This window comes from Callithrix jacchus, chromosome 1 (assembly GCF_049354715.1).
Source record: "Callithrix jacchus isolate 240 chromosome 1, calJac240_pri, whole genome shotgun sequence".
Classification (NCBI taxonomy): domain Eukaryota; kingdom Metazoa; phylum Chordata; class Mammalia; order Primates; family Cebidae; genus Callithrix; species Callithrix jacchus.
In genome coordinates, this window is record NC_133502.1 from 142085653 (window position 1) to 142102686 (window position 17034).

Consider the following 17034-nt stretch of genomic DNA (forward strand, 5'->3'; position numbering starts at 1 on the left):
ATCATCTCAATAGACATAGAAAAGGCATTTGATAAATTGTAACATCCCTTCATAAAAAATACTCTTAAAAATTATGCATAAACACTGGTCTGGTACAGGGATTTTTAATTTTCAGGGACCTGTGAACTTGAAGAAAAAACCCTTTATTTTTACTAACCTCTAACTGAAACGTAATTTATCCCCCAATTATAGGACACTGTAGGCAACGAATCTGTATTAGGAGTGCCTGTGACTTCATGGCTAATAGAAACCACAGATCTTTTCATTTCTTCTTGCAGAAAATAAAAAATAAATGCATAAAAGGAGCATACCTCAACACAGTAAAGACCATATGTGACAAACCCGCAACTCACATCCTACTGACTGGGAAAAGCTGAAAGCCTTTCCACTAAGAACTAGAAAAAGACAAGAAGAACCCATGTTTCTTGTGTGGTTGTTTTTTGTTGTTGAGACAGGGTCTCACTCTGTCACCCAGGCTAGAGTGCAGTGGTGCGATCTCAGCTCACTGCAACCTCTGCCTCCCGGGCTCAAGTGAGTCTTTCACCCCAGCCACCTGAGTAGGTGGGATGACAGGTGTGTCCCACTATACCCAGCTAATTTTTGTATTTTTAGTAGAGATGGGGTTTCCCATGTTGGCCAGGATGGCCTTGAACTCCTGATCTTAAGTTATCCACCCACCTCAGCCTCCCAAAGTGTTGGGATTATAGGTGTGAGCCACCATGACTGGCTGAATATTTCTTGTTTTATTATATTGATATTTGTGTATGTGTTGTAACAGTTGCTTCTTTTAATGTTATGAATTGGTTGGCTTTTTTAGGGGAAGAGTTTTTTCTATAGATGTAACTATATTGTTGTTGGGGAAAGGTGCTTTGGCTTTGATTCTGGGTGGGTGCAGTAATGTAGTCTCCATATAATTTATTCACCTTTATTCAGACTGGTTTCCTGACTTCTCAGTGGTGTAGGCTGCAGTTGTTAGTGGAGGCTGTAACAGGACTTTGCTGGGGATGGATATGCCAGATGGGCTCGTCCTCTGGAATCAGTAGTAGCAGTGGCATTCTAGGAATGCCACTCTTTGGGCTCCCTTGGGCCTCTAGGTGGTATGCTTGGGTGCTGGCTGTGCCAGTAGCCGACCAAGTGGGTGAGTCCTTGGATCCCCCAGGTGATGTGTGAGGAGTTGACAGTGATAGCAGCAGTGGTGTGCCGATCCTTGCACCACTCAGCAGCATGTATGGCTTTTAGTGGTGGCAGCAGGCTTGATAGGCTAGTCCCTAGACCTCCTGGAGGTATAGAGTGATAGGTAGCACTCGTGGCAGGATAGGATAGGCTTTACTCTGGAGAACTGTCCTGTATACTGTAGAATATTTACCAGCATCCCTGTTCTTTAGCCAGTAAATGCCAGCAACATCACATGGGAACTTGTTAGAAATACAGTTTCACAGCCCCTGCTGAGTCTAGAAACCAAGGTGATATGGCTCAGTAATGTGTGCTTTAACAGCCCTCAGATGATTCCACTGCCTTGGTAGATTGCAAGGTTATCCCTACCCCCCAGGTCCCCACTCCCTGTGCCCCATCCCCCCATTCCCTTAACCCCCATCCCCACACTCAACCCCCCTAACCTCCCCACCCCCGACCCCAGAAAGAACCTGTATTAGTCAGGGTTCTCTAAAGGGACAGAACTAATAGGATATATATATATATATATATATATATATATAAATCCCATATATATAGGAGTTTATTAGGAGAATTGACTCACATGATCACAAGGTGAAGTCCCACACTAGGCCATCTGCAAGCTGAGGAGCCAGGAAGGCAGTCTGAGTCCTAAAACCTCAAAAGTAGGGAAACCAACAGTGCAGCCTTCAGTCTGTGGTCAAAGGCCTGAGAGCAAAGCACAGGTGTAAGACCAAGAGTCCCAAAGCTGAAGAACTCAGAGTCTGCTGTTCAAGGGCAGGAAGCATTCAGCATGGGAGAAAGATGGAGACTAGAAGACTCAGCCTGTCTAGCCCTTCCATGTTCCTCTGCCTACTTTTATCCTAGTTGCGCTGGCAGCTGATTAGATGATACCCATCCAGATTGAGAGTTTGTCTGTCTCTCCCAGTCCAGTGACTAAAATGTTAATCTTCTTTGGCAACACCCTTACAGACACAGCTAGGAACAATACTTTATATCTTTCAATCCAATCAAGTTGACACTCAATAATTGAGTGTCACATCACGGAACCATTATTATCACTGTATAGTTAACTAGCATAATGGCCAATTTATGCTTATTGACCAATTAGTAATTATAGAGCTTAATCTTTTTAAGGTAGCTTTAGCCAGGCCATTCAGAGAGATGTGTATGTACTTTCTACACATTTATGAAAAAGAACACCAGCTGGGAAGAGTATTTGAACTGAAATGGGACTACAAAAGGCAGTCTCCAGTGAGAGATAGACTTTGTTTCAATAAAAAGAATAGATTTTAGTAAAATCCTGTCTGAAAATGAAGAGGACCTTGTAAAAGGTACAGAAAAGTATTAAGCAAGGCTTGGATGTTAGTTAAGATGAAGGTTTCAGTAGTAATGCAGGATAAAGAGAATGGCAGACATACACCCTTAAGTATCTTTTCCAGGTTTTGTGTTTTAGGGTTTTCTTTTATCTTTTTTCCCCCTGTGGCAGGTAGCCCTCATCTTCTTTGATAGTTATTTGGTGCTTTCTGAGATTTAGCAATTTTCCTGCATGTATGGTCTTTGACCTTTCCCAGGAACTAGCATGTACACTCCCAGTGTGGGATTCTTTCCTGTGTAGTTCTCTACTGCCTTTTTGGAAACAGCACTGTGTGATCACATTGACAGGAGCTCCTCTTAATATCTGCTTATTTTCAGAAAGAAGTTATTTCTCATTCTTATTTTAAATGTTTTTATCTAGATCTGGCATGTTATGCTCTTCTTTTTGCGTGAAGAGAATAGAGGGAATTTCTATGATGGGTTTTAAATAAGGAACATTTGTAACTTAAACCTTTGGAGGATATCTCACATGAAACTGGCTGCCTGCCACAGGAGTAATTTAGATCTCTCTACCTTGTTGTCAGGAGCCTGGAACAGAGATTTTTGCACTGGATATGAGATTAGATTGACTTTTAAGGGCTCTCTCTGCCTTTCAAGTTTTGATCAGAAGTCTCAGCTTTTTTTTTCCTTCAGGATTGGATTTAACAATCTAAACCTGACTCTAACATTGGTACATGGTGCCCAAGAAATGTTGCTCAAGTAAAATGAATTTGGAAATATTCTTCATGGTATCCTCTTTTTTTCTCTTGCAGTTAAAAGGGCCAAATTCCAGGGTTCACCAGGTAAGGCTAGCCTTCTATTAAATCTTTTCCTCTTGTATTTTCCATTATTTTAAAGCAATTTTAAAAAATCATTAATTCATTGATCAAATTTAGTAATTTAATTTATTTACTAGATTAATGAAATCATTAATCTAGTGAAAAATTAGTTTTATTACCCCTTGGTTAATCCAGTTCTACTTCTCAATAATAACTATATATCCAGAGGTTTTGATATAACTTTTCAGACTTTTTCTCAGATATAATTATGTTTTCCATGTTGATAAGTACAAAACTACACAATTTTTCTCAGAAAAAGTCTGAAATAGGGCAAGAGGATAAATATTGACAATTAGTGGATAAATATTGAAATATCAGTGTATCAGGTCTTGCAGTTCATGAATCTGTTTCAGTTTGAGACTATATGTATGTGTATCTATGGATCATATATAAAATTTCTTAAAATTTAAAATATACAAATAGACCATGTGAAACATATCTTATGCAACCTGCTTTTCCTCTCTAGCAACATGATGAAAGTGTGTGTGTGTGTGAGAGAGAGAGAGAGAGAGAGAGAGAGAGACAGAGAGTGTGTGTGTGTGTGTGTGTGTGTGTGTGTGTCTGGTTCATTCTTTTAAGGTGCTATACAGAATTTTGTTGTAGATTTTCCCTGATTGATTAATAGGTCCCTGATCGATTAATATTAATATTTAGGTTCCCAAGTGTCTGCTATTACAAACAATAAGTGTTCTTGTGCACTCCTTATTGCTTGCTTTTGCAAATGTATCTATGTACTAGAGTCAGAAATAGAATTGGTGGGTCAAAGATGTATATATTTATTAAAAATTCGGTAACTCTTGCCAAATTGTTCTTCTGCAGGTTTTTACTATATATACTGAGAACAAAAGTTTGTGCACATGTATTTTCCCAAATCCTTATCAACATTCAAATACGAAACTTTAAAATCTTTGTCCATCTGAAGATGAAAACTGGTATTTCCTTATTTTAATATGCATTTCCTCAATTTTGAATGTCACTTAGGAAGACTTCCTCTGGTTGCTGCTGGAGAAGAAGAGAAGGGAGCTGGGAGGTTACTGGAAATATATGTATATGCTTGGGAACCCAGGGAACCCAGAAAAATCTGAAAAACTGGACCTTGGGAGCAACAGTAATGAAAGCAGTTTCTGAGCCTACTACTCTCTCTGCTGGCTCTGGGTTAGGAACTCTCTTTTCTGAGAATCTGCTCGGTTGTTTTTCTCCCAGCTGGTTTTCTATGCTTATCCATCTTGCACCCATAATAGCTGCTTCAATGGAATTTATACCCCTTCTTTCTAGCTTCAGCACCAACCACCAATTGTCAATATTTATCCTTTAACCCTATTTAAAATCTTTGACAAGGAATCAGGTTGGTTTCAGTTTTTGGCCAGCTCATGGACTGGCTACTCTTGGGTTATTTACTCTTGTTCTGGTCAGTACGTTGGGGGCAGAGTACAAAATAATGTGATATAAAACATAGTTCAGTGGCCTACTGCAGTGGTGCTACTACTGGATATGGATGGAGATTCTCCTTCTATGGGCCTTTATCTTCATACATCTTTAACATAAGTTTTCCATGTTGATAAGTATAAACTACACAATTTTAAATGATATTAAAAAAATAAGATTACCTTCAGCTGAAAGTGTATGACAGATCCCATTTTCTCACATCTTCTCTAACATTAGGTAATCATGTTAAGTAATATTTGCCAGTTTGATGAGTCAAAAGTGATAGTTTGCTATTTTTTCATTTTATAAAATTAGGATTAATTTCTTACATAGAAAAGCAAACCCTCAGTTTAGTGCCCCTAATCATGGCTGATGTGGATGTAGTTAGCAAGTGCCAAATGTGCTGTAGTAAAGCATCAGGTGAGATGCCTGAGTTTGAAGTTTCAGGTCACCACCCAAAAGTACTCAACTTGTACTCTCAGGTTAGAGAATTTCCTTTTCTCAACTCTGTGATAATATTCCTTTTTTTGGCCAGGTGCAGTGGCTCATGCCTGTAATCCCAGCATTTTGGGAGGCTGAGACGGGTAGATCACTTGAGGTCAGGTGTTTGAGACCAGCCTGGCCAATGTGGTAAAACCCCGTCTCTACTAGTAATAAAAAAATTAGCTGGGTATGGTGGCGCACACCTGTAATTCCAGCTACTTGGGTGGCTGAGGCATGAGAATTGCTTGAACCTGGGAGGTAGATGTTACAGTGAGCGAAGATCGTGCCACTGGATTTTGGCCTTGGTGACGTGGCAAGACCCTGTCTCAAAAAAAAAACAAAACTCTTTTTCTGTAACTTGTGCTTTAGGCCAAACCGAATAGATCAAGATTGAAATCTACTTTCTTTGTGAAGATCTTTTCTTAATTCTTGCCCCAGTCAACAGCTCTGCAGTTCCTTATCACTTTTTCTTTTTTCCTTCTGGTATTTATCTCTTTCTACATCTTATTAAATTTATGTACCTTATCTTTCCTAGTAGATCAATTAGATTTGGATATTGCCCCCCAGACTGCAAGTGAGGTATAAAAATCAATTTAGTAGTTTAGGATTTCCATAGAAATAGATTAAATAAATTAGAAAAGAAAATATCAATTTATCGTATCTTGCATTCATGCATCTGTCTCAGTTTAAGAGAGTGTATGCATATCTGTTGGGTCATATATACAATTTCTTAAAATTTAAAAAAACAGTATTTGAGATTATGCTCTTGAAGATAGTGTGTAGTTTTATAATTTTAGCAACTACTATCTCTTGAATGAGGCTATATTGTACAATATATAGCTTCATTTTTTTCTTGCACATGTAATACTTTAATTTCTATATTAATTCCAAAAGTTTTGTGAGAAAAGGGTAACAATCTGAGCACTAAATATTATGTCTCCATTTTGCATTTTTTCTAAGATAAATTTAACACATATGTGACCCTGAAAGTTCAGAATGTGAAGAGTACAACTGTAGCAGTTCGTGGTGATCAGCCTTCCTGGGAACAGGATTTCATGTTGTAAGTATTCTGCAGCAGCAGTGTGCATACACATTTCATAATCGTTTTAAGATAATTGCGGCCGGGTGCGGTGGCTCACGCCTGTAATCCCAGCACTTTGAGAGGCCGAGGCGGGTGGATCACGAGGTCAAGAGATTGAGACCATCCTGGTCGAAAAGGTGAAACCCCGTCTCTACTAAAGATACAAAAAATTAGCTGGGCATGGTGGCGCGTGCCTGTAATCCCAGCTTCTCAGGAGGCTGAGGCAGGAGAATTGCCTGAACCCAGGAGGCGGAGGTTGCGGTGAGCCAAGATCGCGCCATTGCACTCCAGCCTGGGTAACAAGAGCGAAACTCCGTCTCAAAAAAAGATAATTGCATTGGATGAAACAATTAGAAAATTTTTTATATTTTCGAGATTTATAAAATGTACTGGTACTGTTAAATACTCTTGAAAACTGCGGCGTTATAGAAATAAGTGAGTTAAAGAAGTTTTGTTTTTTTGTGGATTCGTAATTTGTACTTAGAGATGAATAATAATGCAGGTAAACTCTCAATTGATGTGTGTGGTGAAAATACTACATAGTCAGATTTTCTCAATGGTCGGAATTAGAATATAGTACAACATACTTAGCATGACATTAAACATAACTTTGTCTTTCTTTGATCTTTAGAAGGCTCCTTGAAGGAATGGGGCCAGGCATGTGAGAGACTGTGTCTTTTTGTGTACCTAAGTCATCTGTTTCAGAAGCTAAAGATTTCTGTGCTTAATCCTTTTGCTTTATGGAGTAAAATGTCCTATATTTAATTAATTAAAATGAATAAATATTAGTAGAATTTCTTGTGTACCACAAAGTTTAGTATATTATGATTTAATTAAACTTTGGCTTTAAGAACTCGATATTTCTTTCTTTCCTCCCCTAAGTTTCAGGAATTTTTTGTTCCTGTTCTAGAAAAGGGGAGAAAAGTATAGAATATATTCAAGAACTAGGCAAATCGTTTAGCTTTCTAGGATGCTAATTTCCTTATCTGTAAAGGTTTACTTCTCTCACAAGATTATGCTTGCTTTTTTGGGAGTTGGAGGTGGGCATGAAGGGGCTGAATGAGAAAAAGTATTGAAATTGCTGTGATATTTGAAACTGAATGAAATCGATTTGCCTGTTTTATAGTGCAGCTCACAGGGACATAGGGATGGTTATTATTTTTATGGGGAGACATTTCCAATCCTCTGGGCTCTTAATATATTGCTTCTTTTTTTTTTTTGAGACAAGATCTCAGTCTGTCACCCATGCTAGAGTGCGGTGGTATGATCATAGTTCACTGTAGCCTCTAACTCCTGGGCGCAAGCAATCTTCCTGCTTTAGCCTCCTGAATAGTGGACACTACAAGCATGTACCACCACACCCTGGCTAATGTTTTTATTTTTTGTAAAGATGGAGTTTCACTGTGTTGCCCAGGCTGATCTTAAACTCCTAGGCTTAAGCAGTTCTCCCGCTTTGGCTTCCCAAAGTGCTGGGATTAAGGTGTGAGCCACTGCATCTGGCCTGTATTGCTTCCTATAGGACCATTATTGTTATAGTTAAAGGCAAGGATTATGAGCTTTTGGGCTGGGACAATAGCAGAAGACATAAAAATGGATGAATAGAAGATCTTCAGTAAGTAGAAACAAAAGATTTTGTTGGAAGATGGGGTGGGTGGTATGCCACTCATTAGGATAGGGATTAATATAAGATCAGTTATGGACAATCTTATATTTGAGATTCATATAGGACAGATAGGAAGGAGAAGTACAGAAGATAGTTAGAAACCTGAAGCCGGCACTCGGGGAAGACATCTGCTTTGGAGAAATATTTTGGTCATTTGAAGCCATAGGTGAAGATGAGAAAGCTTAGGGAGAGAATATGTGTGGTGATAAAGGAACTGGGGTAGAAGCTGGAGAGTAGCAGCATTTAATGAGGGGACAGAGGAGACTAAAAAGGATTGAACAGAGAGGTAGGAGAGCCAGGAGATAATGGTGTCTTGGAAACTGAGGGAGAACTGGGCTTCAAACAGAAGGAGGCCAATGGTGTTATGTTTCTCATTGGTTGCCTTTCTCTCAAGATTATATAAACCTCATTTATTCCCTCTCTCAGTGACAGTGCCATGAGACCTGTGAGACAGGAAACCAGCAATGGAGTAAGCATCTGTTTCCTTCTTTATACATGCAGTGTGCAGAGTCAGCTACTTATGGTTTATAAAAACTTCTTTCCATGCCAGTATGTTAGCCATAGTCCTGGCTATGGTATCCTAGCACTTCAAGTTCGCTATAACCATTACTTCTGGTTATAACTGTTCCTATCATGTGAAGCACAGTGATCTCTGGAGCCTCTCATCAGCATAGCTAGTCTTACTCTTATGTGTTTATTTTCCAATTTCCCATAGCACTTCCCCTTTCAACCCTGCTGTGATATCTGTGAATTTTCTTCCTTGTCTTTCACATTGAGATGCTGTGTGAATTTTGCCCTCTCTTCTTTTACCTGTGGGTTTTATTAGCTACTTTCTCTACTATTCTGCTCTTCCTACTTCTTATTCCTCCTATCCTGTCCTATTATATTATTATTTTTTTTGGTTCATTCCTTGCAGAACTCTGTCTACTACCCTGTTCTTTTGTCACTGGAAACTTCATTGCTGGTTTCCTTGTCTTCCGTTCTCCTTTTTCCTTCTCCATGAGGTATTATGTGGCAATATCTAAGATCCATTTTGGCATTTCTTATATTGTTTTTAATATTTCCATATCTTGTTTTTAGGACTAGATTGTTCATTTCTTAAGAGTAAGGTGGGCATCTTTACCATTTGTGTGAATTTGTATAGCCCAGAGTCTTCTATACACATGTTTATGTATATTATTGATTGAATTAATTATCAGAAAAGAAACTTCCCTAGGGTCCTGGGTCTGAAGCATAAATAGAGCTCTCAGACTTGTCTTAGCTGGGCCTACTGAGCAAATGTAGGTGAGATGAGAAGCTTCTTATAGAATATATATTCATTGTTTGGGCCTCTTCCCCAGAGAGTTCTCTGAAGAACAGATTTTCTTCTTTATCTGTTCAAGTCAAGCTGTTAAAGACCTCTGGCTATTTCTTCTGTCTGTAAGCTAGAGATGCTATTTGGGAGTTGCTATGGGAATATTACATATGTATCCCCAAGCAATTTTTCTTTTCTTTTTTTTTTTATTTAATATTTTGTGAGACAGGGTCTCACTTTGTTGCCCAGACTGGAATGCAGTGGCACCATCTCAGCTCACTACAGCCTTGATCTCCTCAGCTCAAGTGATTCTCCTGCCTTAGCCTCCTAGTGTATATCTGTAGTACCTAATAAAAAATTTGTTTTTAATGTCTAGCTAATTAAAAATTTGTTTTTTAGTAGACATGAGGTTTGCCATGTTGCCCAGGCTGGTCTCGAACTCCTGGCTCAAGTGATCCTCCCACCTCAGCCTCCCAACATGCTGGGATTACAGGCATAAGACATTGCACCTGGCCCAAGCAATTTTTCTATTCCATATTCAAATGAAGGATACGTCTGATGGATTTGAAATGTTACATGTATTTTCCAAGATTAATTTTTTAGTGACACTGAATTAAACTATGTGACAAAAAGCTTAGTTTCCCCACTCTGAACACTGTAACTTAGTGGCTAGGTTTATTCATCTACTTTGTGGCATTGAACAGCTCTCCAGATAGTTTAGATGTTTTTGGACACAAAACCTGAGTCCTATATTATGTTTCTTCTCCAAAGCACCAAGTCATATGTCTTGTAAGTGCTCAGGAAATATTAATTAAATGAATAAATTAACTCAGTACCTTCTATGCTATATTATATTTGTATGAAAGAGACAAATTTTCCTTGCTTTATTTATTTTCAACACCTGACATGAATTATATGGCTATAATTCTATATCTCAAACTTGTGAATCTGAGAACATTTATAGTACAACAAGAACCCAAGCTTTCTCTAAAGTACAAACTTGAAACTTCTACTTGTGATGAATAGCTGTTGTTTTCCTGAGAATGCCTTTCTGCTTTCTCTGCTGGAATTGGTCTTTTCCCATCTTTCTTGGATTACCCTTCAAGTAACCTTGTGTTTCAATAAGAGCTTTCTGAAGAATGTTTTTAGCATTAACACAAGTACTATTTGCATATTCTAGTTTAAGACTGGGATTATGTTTGAGTTAGTCCTTCCAAGCAGATATTCTACCATGTATGACACTGCTTTTAAAAGAGTGCTTATCTGGCTCTTTCTGGAATGATTTCTTTTTGAATTTTTTCTTCTGGTTATTATTATAGGAAAATCATTATATTTATCATCCCATGGTAATAATTTTACTTATAAGTGATAGTGCCTAGTTTAATAATAATTAATGAGTCCTCCAGGGACTGAGTGGTATGAACTAGCACACTCTAGAGCCCCTCACTTGACTCTGACAACGTGTTTCTGTCAAACTTATATGTTCTCAGGGACCCTACTTCTACCTGGACTCCCTTTCATAAATCCTTCCCCTCAATCTTTTTTTGGGTGGGATGGAGTCTGACTCTCACCCAGACTGGAGTGCAATGGTGTGATCTTGGCTCTGCCTCCGGGGTTCAAGTGATTCTTGTGCCTCAGCTTCCCAAGTAGCTGGGATTACAGGTGTGCACCACCATGCCCAGCTAATTTTTGTACTTTTAGTAGAGACAGGTTTTGCCATGTTGACCAAGCTGGTCTCAAATTCCTGACTTCAGGTGATCCATGTGCCTCCCAAAGTGCTGGGATTACAGGCTTGAGCCACCATGCCCAGCCTCATAAATCTTGTAAAGCAGATTTACCTTTCCTAAAAGTTTTCAGTATACAGTGCATGGTTTAAGTTGAAGCAGCGTTAGTTAACAATAAAACATATAAAACTGTTGCCTATGGGTGAAAATTGGCAGGTAGGCCTGGCAATAATGTCCTCATTATTTGGCCTCATATTTTGTGAAACTGCACTAGTCTAATCATGATTTTATCTCCAAAGTGGAAAGAATGGATAGACAAAGGCATTTTTCTTTCTTCCCCCCCGCCCCCATCCTCACTGGGATTTAGTTGGTATATTAAAAACTGCACATAATGTATACAATTTAGGCATATGTATAAACTTGGTTACTATCCCCATAATCAAGGTAATAAATATATTCATCACATCTAAAAGTTTAGTTGTGTCTCCTTTTTTTGTTGTATGTGTGTTAAGAACATTTAATATGAAATCTACCCTCTTAAATTTTGAGGTGCACAATACCTTATTGTTAACTGGAGGTACTATGTCATGCAGCAGGTCTTTGGAACTTATATAATTGTAGCAAAGGCAGTTTTCTATGGATACCTTACATAGGTTTCTTGGAGCCTAAAAATGGTTGCAGCATTCTGGGAAATTTTGATTTTCCCTGAAGACAGGATATTGGTGAGAAAACATTCAAAGTTTAGCAAAACAGGGGATGCAGTTGTTTGTTTCATATTGTGTAGCTTTCCTCAAAAGGCTTTCCTCTTTCCTTTAGTGAGATTAGTCGCCTGGACCTGGGTCTAAGTGTGGAAGTATGGAACAAAGGACTGATCTGGGACACCATGGTGGGGACTGTGTGGATTGCACTGAAGACTATTCGTCAGTCGGATGAGGTCAGTCATTGCATTGCCTGTTTGGAAGTATGGTTCCTAGCCCATGTTTCTCCCCATGTTAGCTCCACTTTAGCTAATATTCATCCATGCATCTTGATTATTCTTCCTCCTTTCTAATTAGAGGACATACAACCTGCCTATTCCTAACCTCACTTGAAGGTTCAGATGATTTCATTTGATTCTGGCCTATGTCCTGTGACTAAACTCACAGGTTCCAAAGTACCTCTTCAGCCTTACCAGGTAGATAGCCCCTTCTGAGGTGTCTGTGTGCCTATGTGTATGTTAGCTTAGGGTACTTGTTGTTTCTATGTTCTCCTTTAAGTCGCTGCCCTGGGAGGAGTCCCATTAGACTTTCTTAGCCAGCTGGCTGGCTATTCTCTGCTTTGTTTTTTTGAGCTACCAGTCTCCAAGGAACTGGTTTTAGTGCCCTTCTATATATAACCCTAATAGAGTTTAAAGAACTATCAGCCTTGGCAATCTGTATTCACACTATCTCTACGCATTATTCCTAGGATTGAACATTTGCCCCACTTTCCTAGACTAGATCATAACTCAGTGTTATTTCCCCATTGACACTTTCGACCTGGACAAAATCTGTCATGTTCTATTTGGTGTTAACATGGACCATGAGTTTTCTCTTGGAATGGGGAAGTTGAAGTTGCCTCTATTTTCTGTATTTCTTTTATAGCAAAGTTTCTACTCCCCCAGGCAGATGGGCAGTTAATTTTCATTGCAGTACCAGTTCAGTCCTATTTAGCCAGCAGTGTTAGTAGCTTTTTACTGACTAGAAACAGTGACACAGTCATTAAGAACTGTACAGGTTAAATATTGATCCACAGAGGTGCTTAGTTTTAGAGTATGCTGCTCCAGACATTCTGTCCTCATTAGACCTGCAGAGCTGAGCACAGTGAAAGCTGCTCTCCCCACCAAAGAGGGAGAACAGAAACCATATGCAGTGGAGGCAGGTGGTGACAGTGGCATGGTTGCCTTATCAGGATGTGAATGGCCCTCAGTAGCTCTCAAACAAGGAACTTCAGAGAATAAAACCCGACTCTCAAACCAAAAGGGAGCCAAGAAAGATTAAACTTTAATCTTAGATCTTTGTTTCCTAGGAAGGGCCTGGGGAATGGTCCACATTGGAGGCAGAGACATTAATGAAAGACGATGAGATCTGTGGAACTAGAAACCCAACTCCTCATAAAATTTTGCTTGATACAAGATTTGAGTTGCCTTTTGGTAAGTCTATTTGATTAAAATTTAAAAACTATTTAATAATTTTTATCATATTGTTTGAAATTGTTTGCTAGTTGTTTCATTAATGTATATTTTGTCACCTCAGCTATCTTCTTTAAGGATATTCTGTCTTCCTTTACTCTTTTTCCCATAACACTTCACCCAGGGAATGGTGCAAAGTAGAATATAGAATGGTGCTCATTAAAGAATCTACACTAAAAAGCATTCTCTTTAACTCATTTAATTTTGTGTGACTATTTGTTATAATGACTTATGAAATATTGGCTTGTTAGATTTATTTTGAAAATAAGCATTTATTGTCTTGAAGTGACTGTATCTTCTGATTTGTTAATTTAAGTATTAAAGAGCACTGATAATTAGAATAATTTGAAATGTAAATTAAATCACAATACATGCTCCTGATAAAAATTCAAATAGTAAGGAAATGTACATGGATAAAAAGTTAAAAGTTTATTTTCCCAGTTCCTTTAACCTTCTTTGTCTTCCCCAGTGTTAAACTACTGTTAACATTCTTGTATTTTGGTTTAGACACATGACATTTATTTTTCCAAAAATTTATTTTGGCAAAATTTGGATCATACTCTATGTAACACACACACACACACACACACACACACACACGTATATATATATATACCCAAATATATATATACACACTGATAAAGTGTTTTACAAACTACTTAGATATTTATCCTGGACATTGCTCCATATTATACTTTAAGATCTGTCTTGTTCATCTGAACAGATTTGCCTCTACCATAATTTATTCTTTTATCCCACCTTTTTCTGAGATGGAGTCTTGCTCTGTCGCCCAGGCTGGAGTGCAGTGGTATAATCTTGGCTCACTGCAATCTCTGCCTCCTGGGTTCAAGTGACTCTCATGCTTCAGCCTCCCGAGTAGCTGAGATTACAGGCTTGTGCCACCACACCTGGCTAATTTTTTGTATTTTTTAGTAGAGACAGAGATTCACCATGTTGGTCAGGCTGGTCTCAAACTCCTGACCTCAAATGATCCGTCCACCTCAGCCTTTCAAAGTGCTGGAATTACAAGCATGAGCCACCATGCCTGGCCTACCATAATTTATCTAAGTAATCCTCTATTGATTAACGTGTAGGTTTTTTCATTTTTTTTTTTTTGATGTTATATACTGCTGATTAACAACTCTGTGTATCTTTGCCCATTTTGAGTCTAGAATAAATTTCTTAAAGTGGAATTGCTGGATCAAAGGGTATGTGTATCATTACTTTTCATGGATACTACTGAGTTCCTTGTCCAAAAGGTTATACCAATTTATACTCTTATAAATTGTATCTGATGAGTGCCTGTTGCTGTACATCGTTGGCAGTCTTATTTCCCAATTTTTAATCTTTATTTGATTATTTTGTATGGTACATTGTTTTAGTTAATTTTTATTAGTTTAATTTTAATTTTTACCATTCACATTATTGATATTTGCATATCCTATTGTTGCTGCTGTTGTTTTATGATATCAGTGTATTTGTGTCTTGTATCCTATGGTGATTTAAGCAAAAAAGAATGATTTTCCAGCTAGCTCAGAAAGAACTAAACTCAGAACAACTATTACTTCAGAAAAATAGAAAGGAAGACTTTCATGTGGGACCATAGACCAAGCTGCAAGTGAAGGGAAAAGCAATCGAGGGTAGTGGGTTTTGGTTCAAATACCACAGATATTAGCCATTTTTACCAAATTTTAGTAGATATTCTTGAATAAGTTTTTTTTCATTTGCTGTATGCACTTAGGATCATTTCCAGAGACTTTAAATGGTTGTTTTTTAATGTAGTATCACTTTTTGTATCACTAATTACATAGTTATAAATCTTATATAAAATAGACATTATTCTACTTTTAGTGGTTGATTTTATTTAAAACATTGATAATAATAAAATAACATTTATGGTGAATTATTGTGTGCCAGTGGGCATGTCACTAAGTATTTACGTATGTTAGCTCATTTAATCCTCATTTCAGTCCTTTGAGGCAAACCCAACTATTATTCCCACTTTAGAGATAAGCAAACTAAGGCAGAGAGTATTTAAGTATTTTGGCCATGCTCTGACTCTAGAGCCTGGGCTTTTAATTTTAACTATTTGTATAATACATTTAACCACTTCTTGTTGGGTATTTTGGTTGTTTGAAGTTTGTACTGCTATAAATAACACTGTGATAAACATGCTTGTATCTCTGTTTTTTCTTCTTAAAACTATTTTTGTGAGGTGAGGCAGGAATAAATTTACAATGGTTTAAAAAGCTATCCAGTGAAGAGTCTCTTCAGAAATCCATTCTCTTCCTACAGGCTACCACTATTAATACCTTCTTGCATATCTATATAGATGCTTATATATGTGTGTATATACACACGCGCGCGCACACCCCACCATCTGCTTTTTAAAATGCAAATAGTAGCATATTCTAACACATTCCCTGTGCCTTGCTGTTTTCCACTTAATATATTTTGGTGAATCATCCCACATCAGAGCATATAGACCCACAGCAGCAGCAGCTCCTCTTCGACCTTGCACCTCCCACTCTCCTTCTTTGTAACAGGTGCATAGTATAGCATTTTAAGGATGTACCATATGGATGAAAAAGTGCTATACAAATTACACTGTAGATTATTTGAAGGTGTATGTGTGTATTTTTTTAATAAGGCCTTGAAATATTGCCACCAATTGCTAAAGAGCTAATTGAAGAGAAGAAGCTGAAGTTTTGGACAGGAGGAACAAAGGAGAAAGGAAAGGGCTATGTTTGCTTTATTCATGTGGGCTACTAAAAAGCGTATCTGTTTAAATGTCTCTGAAGTTGACATGGTCCATATAATGCCTGAGTGTTTCTCTTTTGTGCTGGTTTTATGGTCATACTTGATGTTTTCAAAAGGTGAATTTTGGGGAGAAGTTGTTATAGTCAGTTTAAAATATTTAGAAATGAGGGTATACCATTATATCATTATTTTTAAAAATTCAAGTATTTTCACTTAGAGACTCAACAAATATTTGAGCATCTAATATTTTCCAGGCATAAAACCTATGACTCTTTTTTAATAGCTTTAAAAATTTTTTTAATTGTGGTAAAAGACATAACAAAATTTAGCATCTTAATCATTTTGAAGTGTACAGTTCACTAGTGTTAAGTACATTCACATTGTTGTAGAACAGATATCCAGAACTTTTTCACCTTGCAAAACTGAAACTCTGTCCCTATCAAACAGCTCCCCATTTCCCCCGCTCCACAGCCGCTGACAACCACCATTGTTTCTTTTCTGTGACTCTGACTACTTTAGTTACCTTATGTAAGTGAAATCATACAATATTTATCTTTTTTTATGATGGACTTAATTCACTTAGTGTAACATCCTCAAAGTTCATCCATATTATGGCATGTGGCAGGATTTTCTTCCTTTTTAAGACTGAATAATGTTCCATTGTATGTAAATCTCTCATTTTGTTAATCCTTTCATCCATTAGTGGACACTTCAGTTGCTTCAGCTCTTGGCTATTGTGAATAATGCTACTAGGAACTTGGGTGTGCAAATATCTCTTTGAGATCCTTCTTTCAGTTCTTTTGTACATATAACCCAAAGTGGGAGAACTGTGTCACATGGTAATTCTACTTTTAACTTTTTGGGAAGAAAACCTTTGAATTTTGAGCATCTCAATATCTCAGCATGTAACTTTTCTTCTAAGCTAATTCTTTGGATGGTTTTGGTCTTGCTGAGGGGAAGGTAGTATAGTTACATAGAAAGAATGTAGTTTTTGGAATCATACAAACCATGATTTGATTCCTGGCTC

The 17034-nt window shown here is 37.8% G+C and overlaps 1 protein-coding gene across 29 annotated transcripts in view; it reads left to right on the forward strand.

The window, feature by feature from the left end:
• Window positions 1–17034, forward strand: part of UNC13B (unc-13 homolog B) — a 230410-nt gene that overhangs the window by 55924 nt on the left and 157452 nt on the right. For 24 of the 29 annotated variants that reach the window (XM_078371391.1, XM_078371379.1, XM_078371324.1 and 21 more), the window contains 4 exons: window positions 3303–3332; window positions 6237–6336; window positions 11855–11972; window positions 13085–13208. In XM_078371391.1, the coding sequence (XP_078227517.1) occupies window positions 6332–6336; window positions 11855–11972; window positions 13085–13208 (247 nt within the window). In that variant the 5' untranslated portion in view covers window positions 3303–3332; window positions 6237–6331. The remainder of the gene's footprint in view (window positions 1–3302; window positions 3333–6236; window positions 6337–11854; window positions 11973–13084; window positions 13209–17034) is intronic. The other 5 variants (XM_078371338.1, XM_078371397.1, XM_078371404.1 and 2 more) reach the window with 2 other exon arrangements.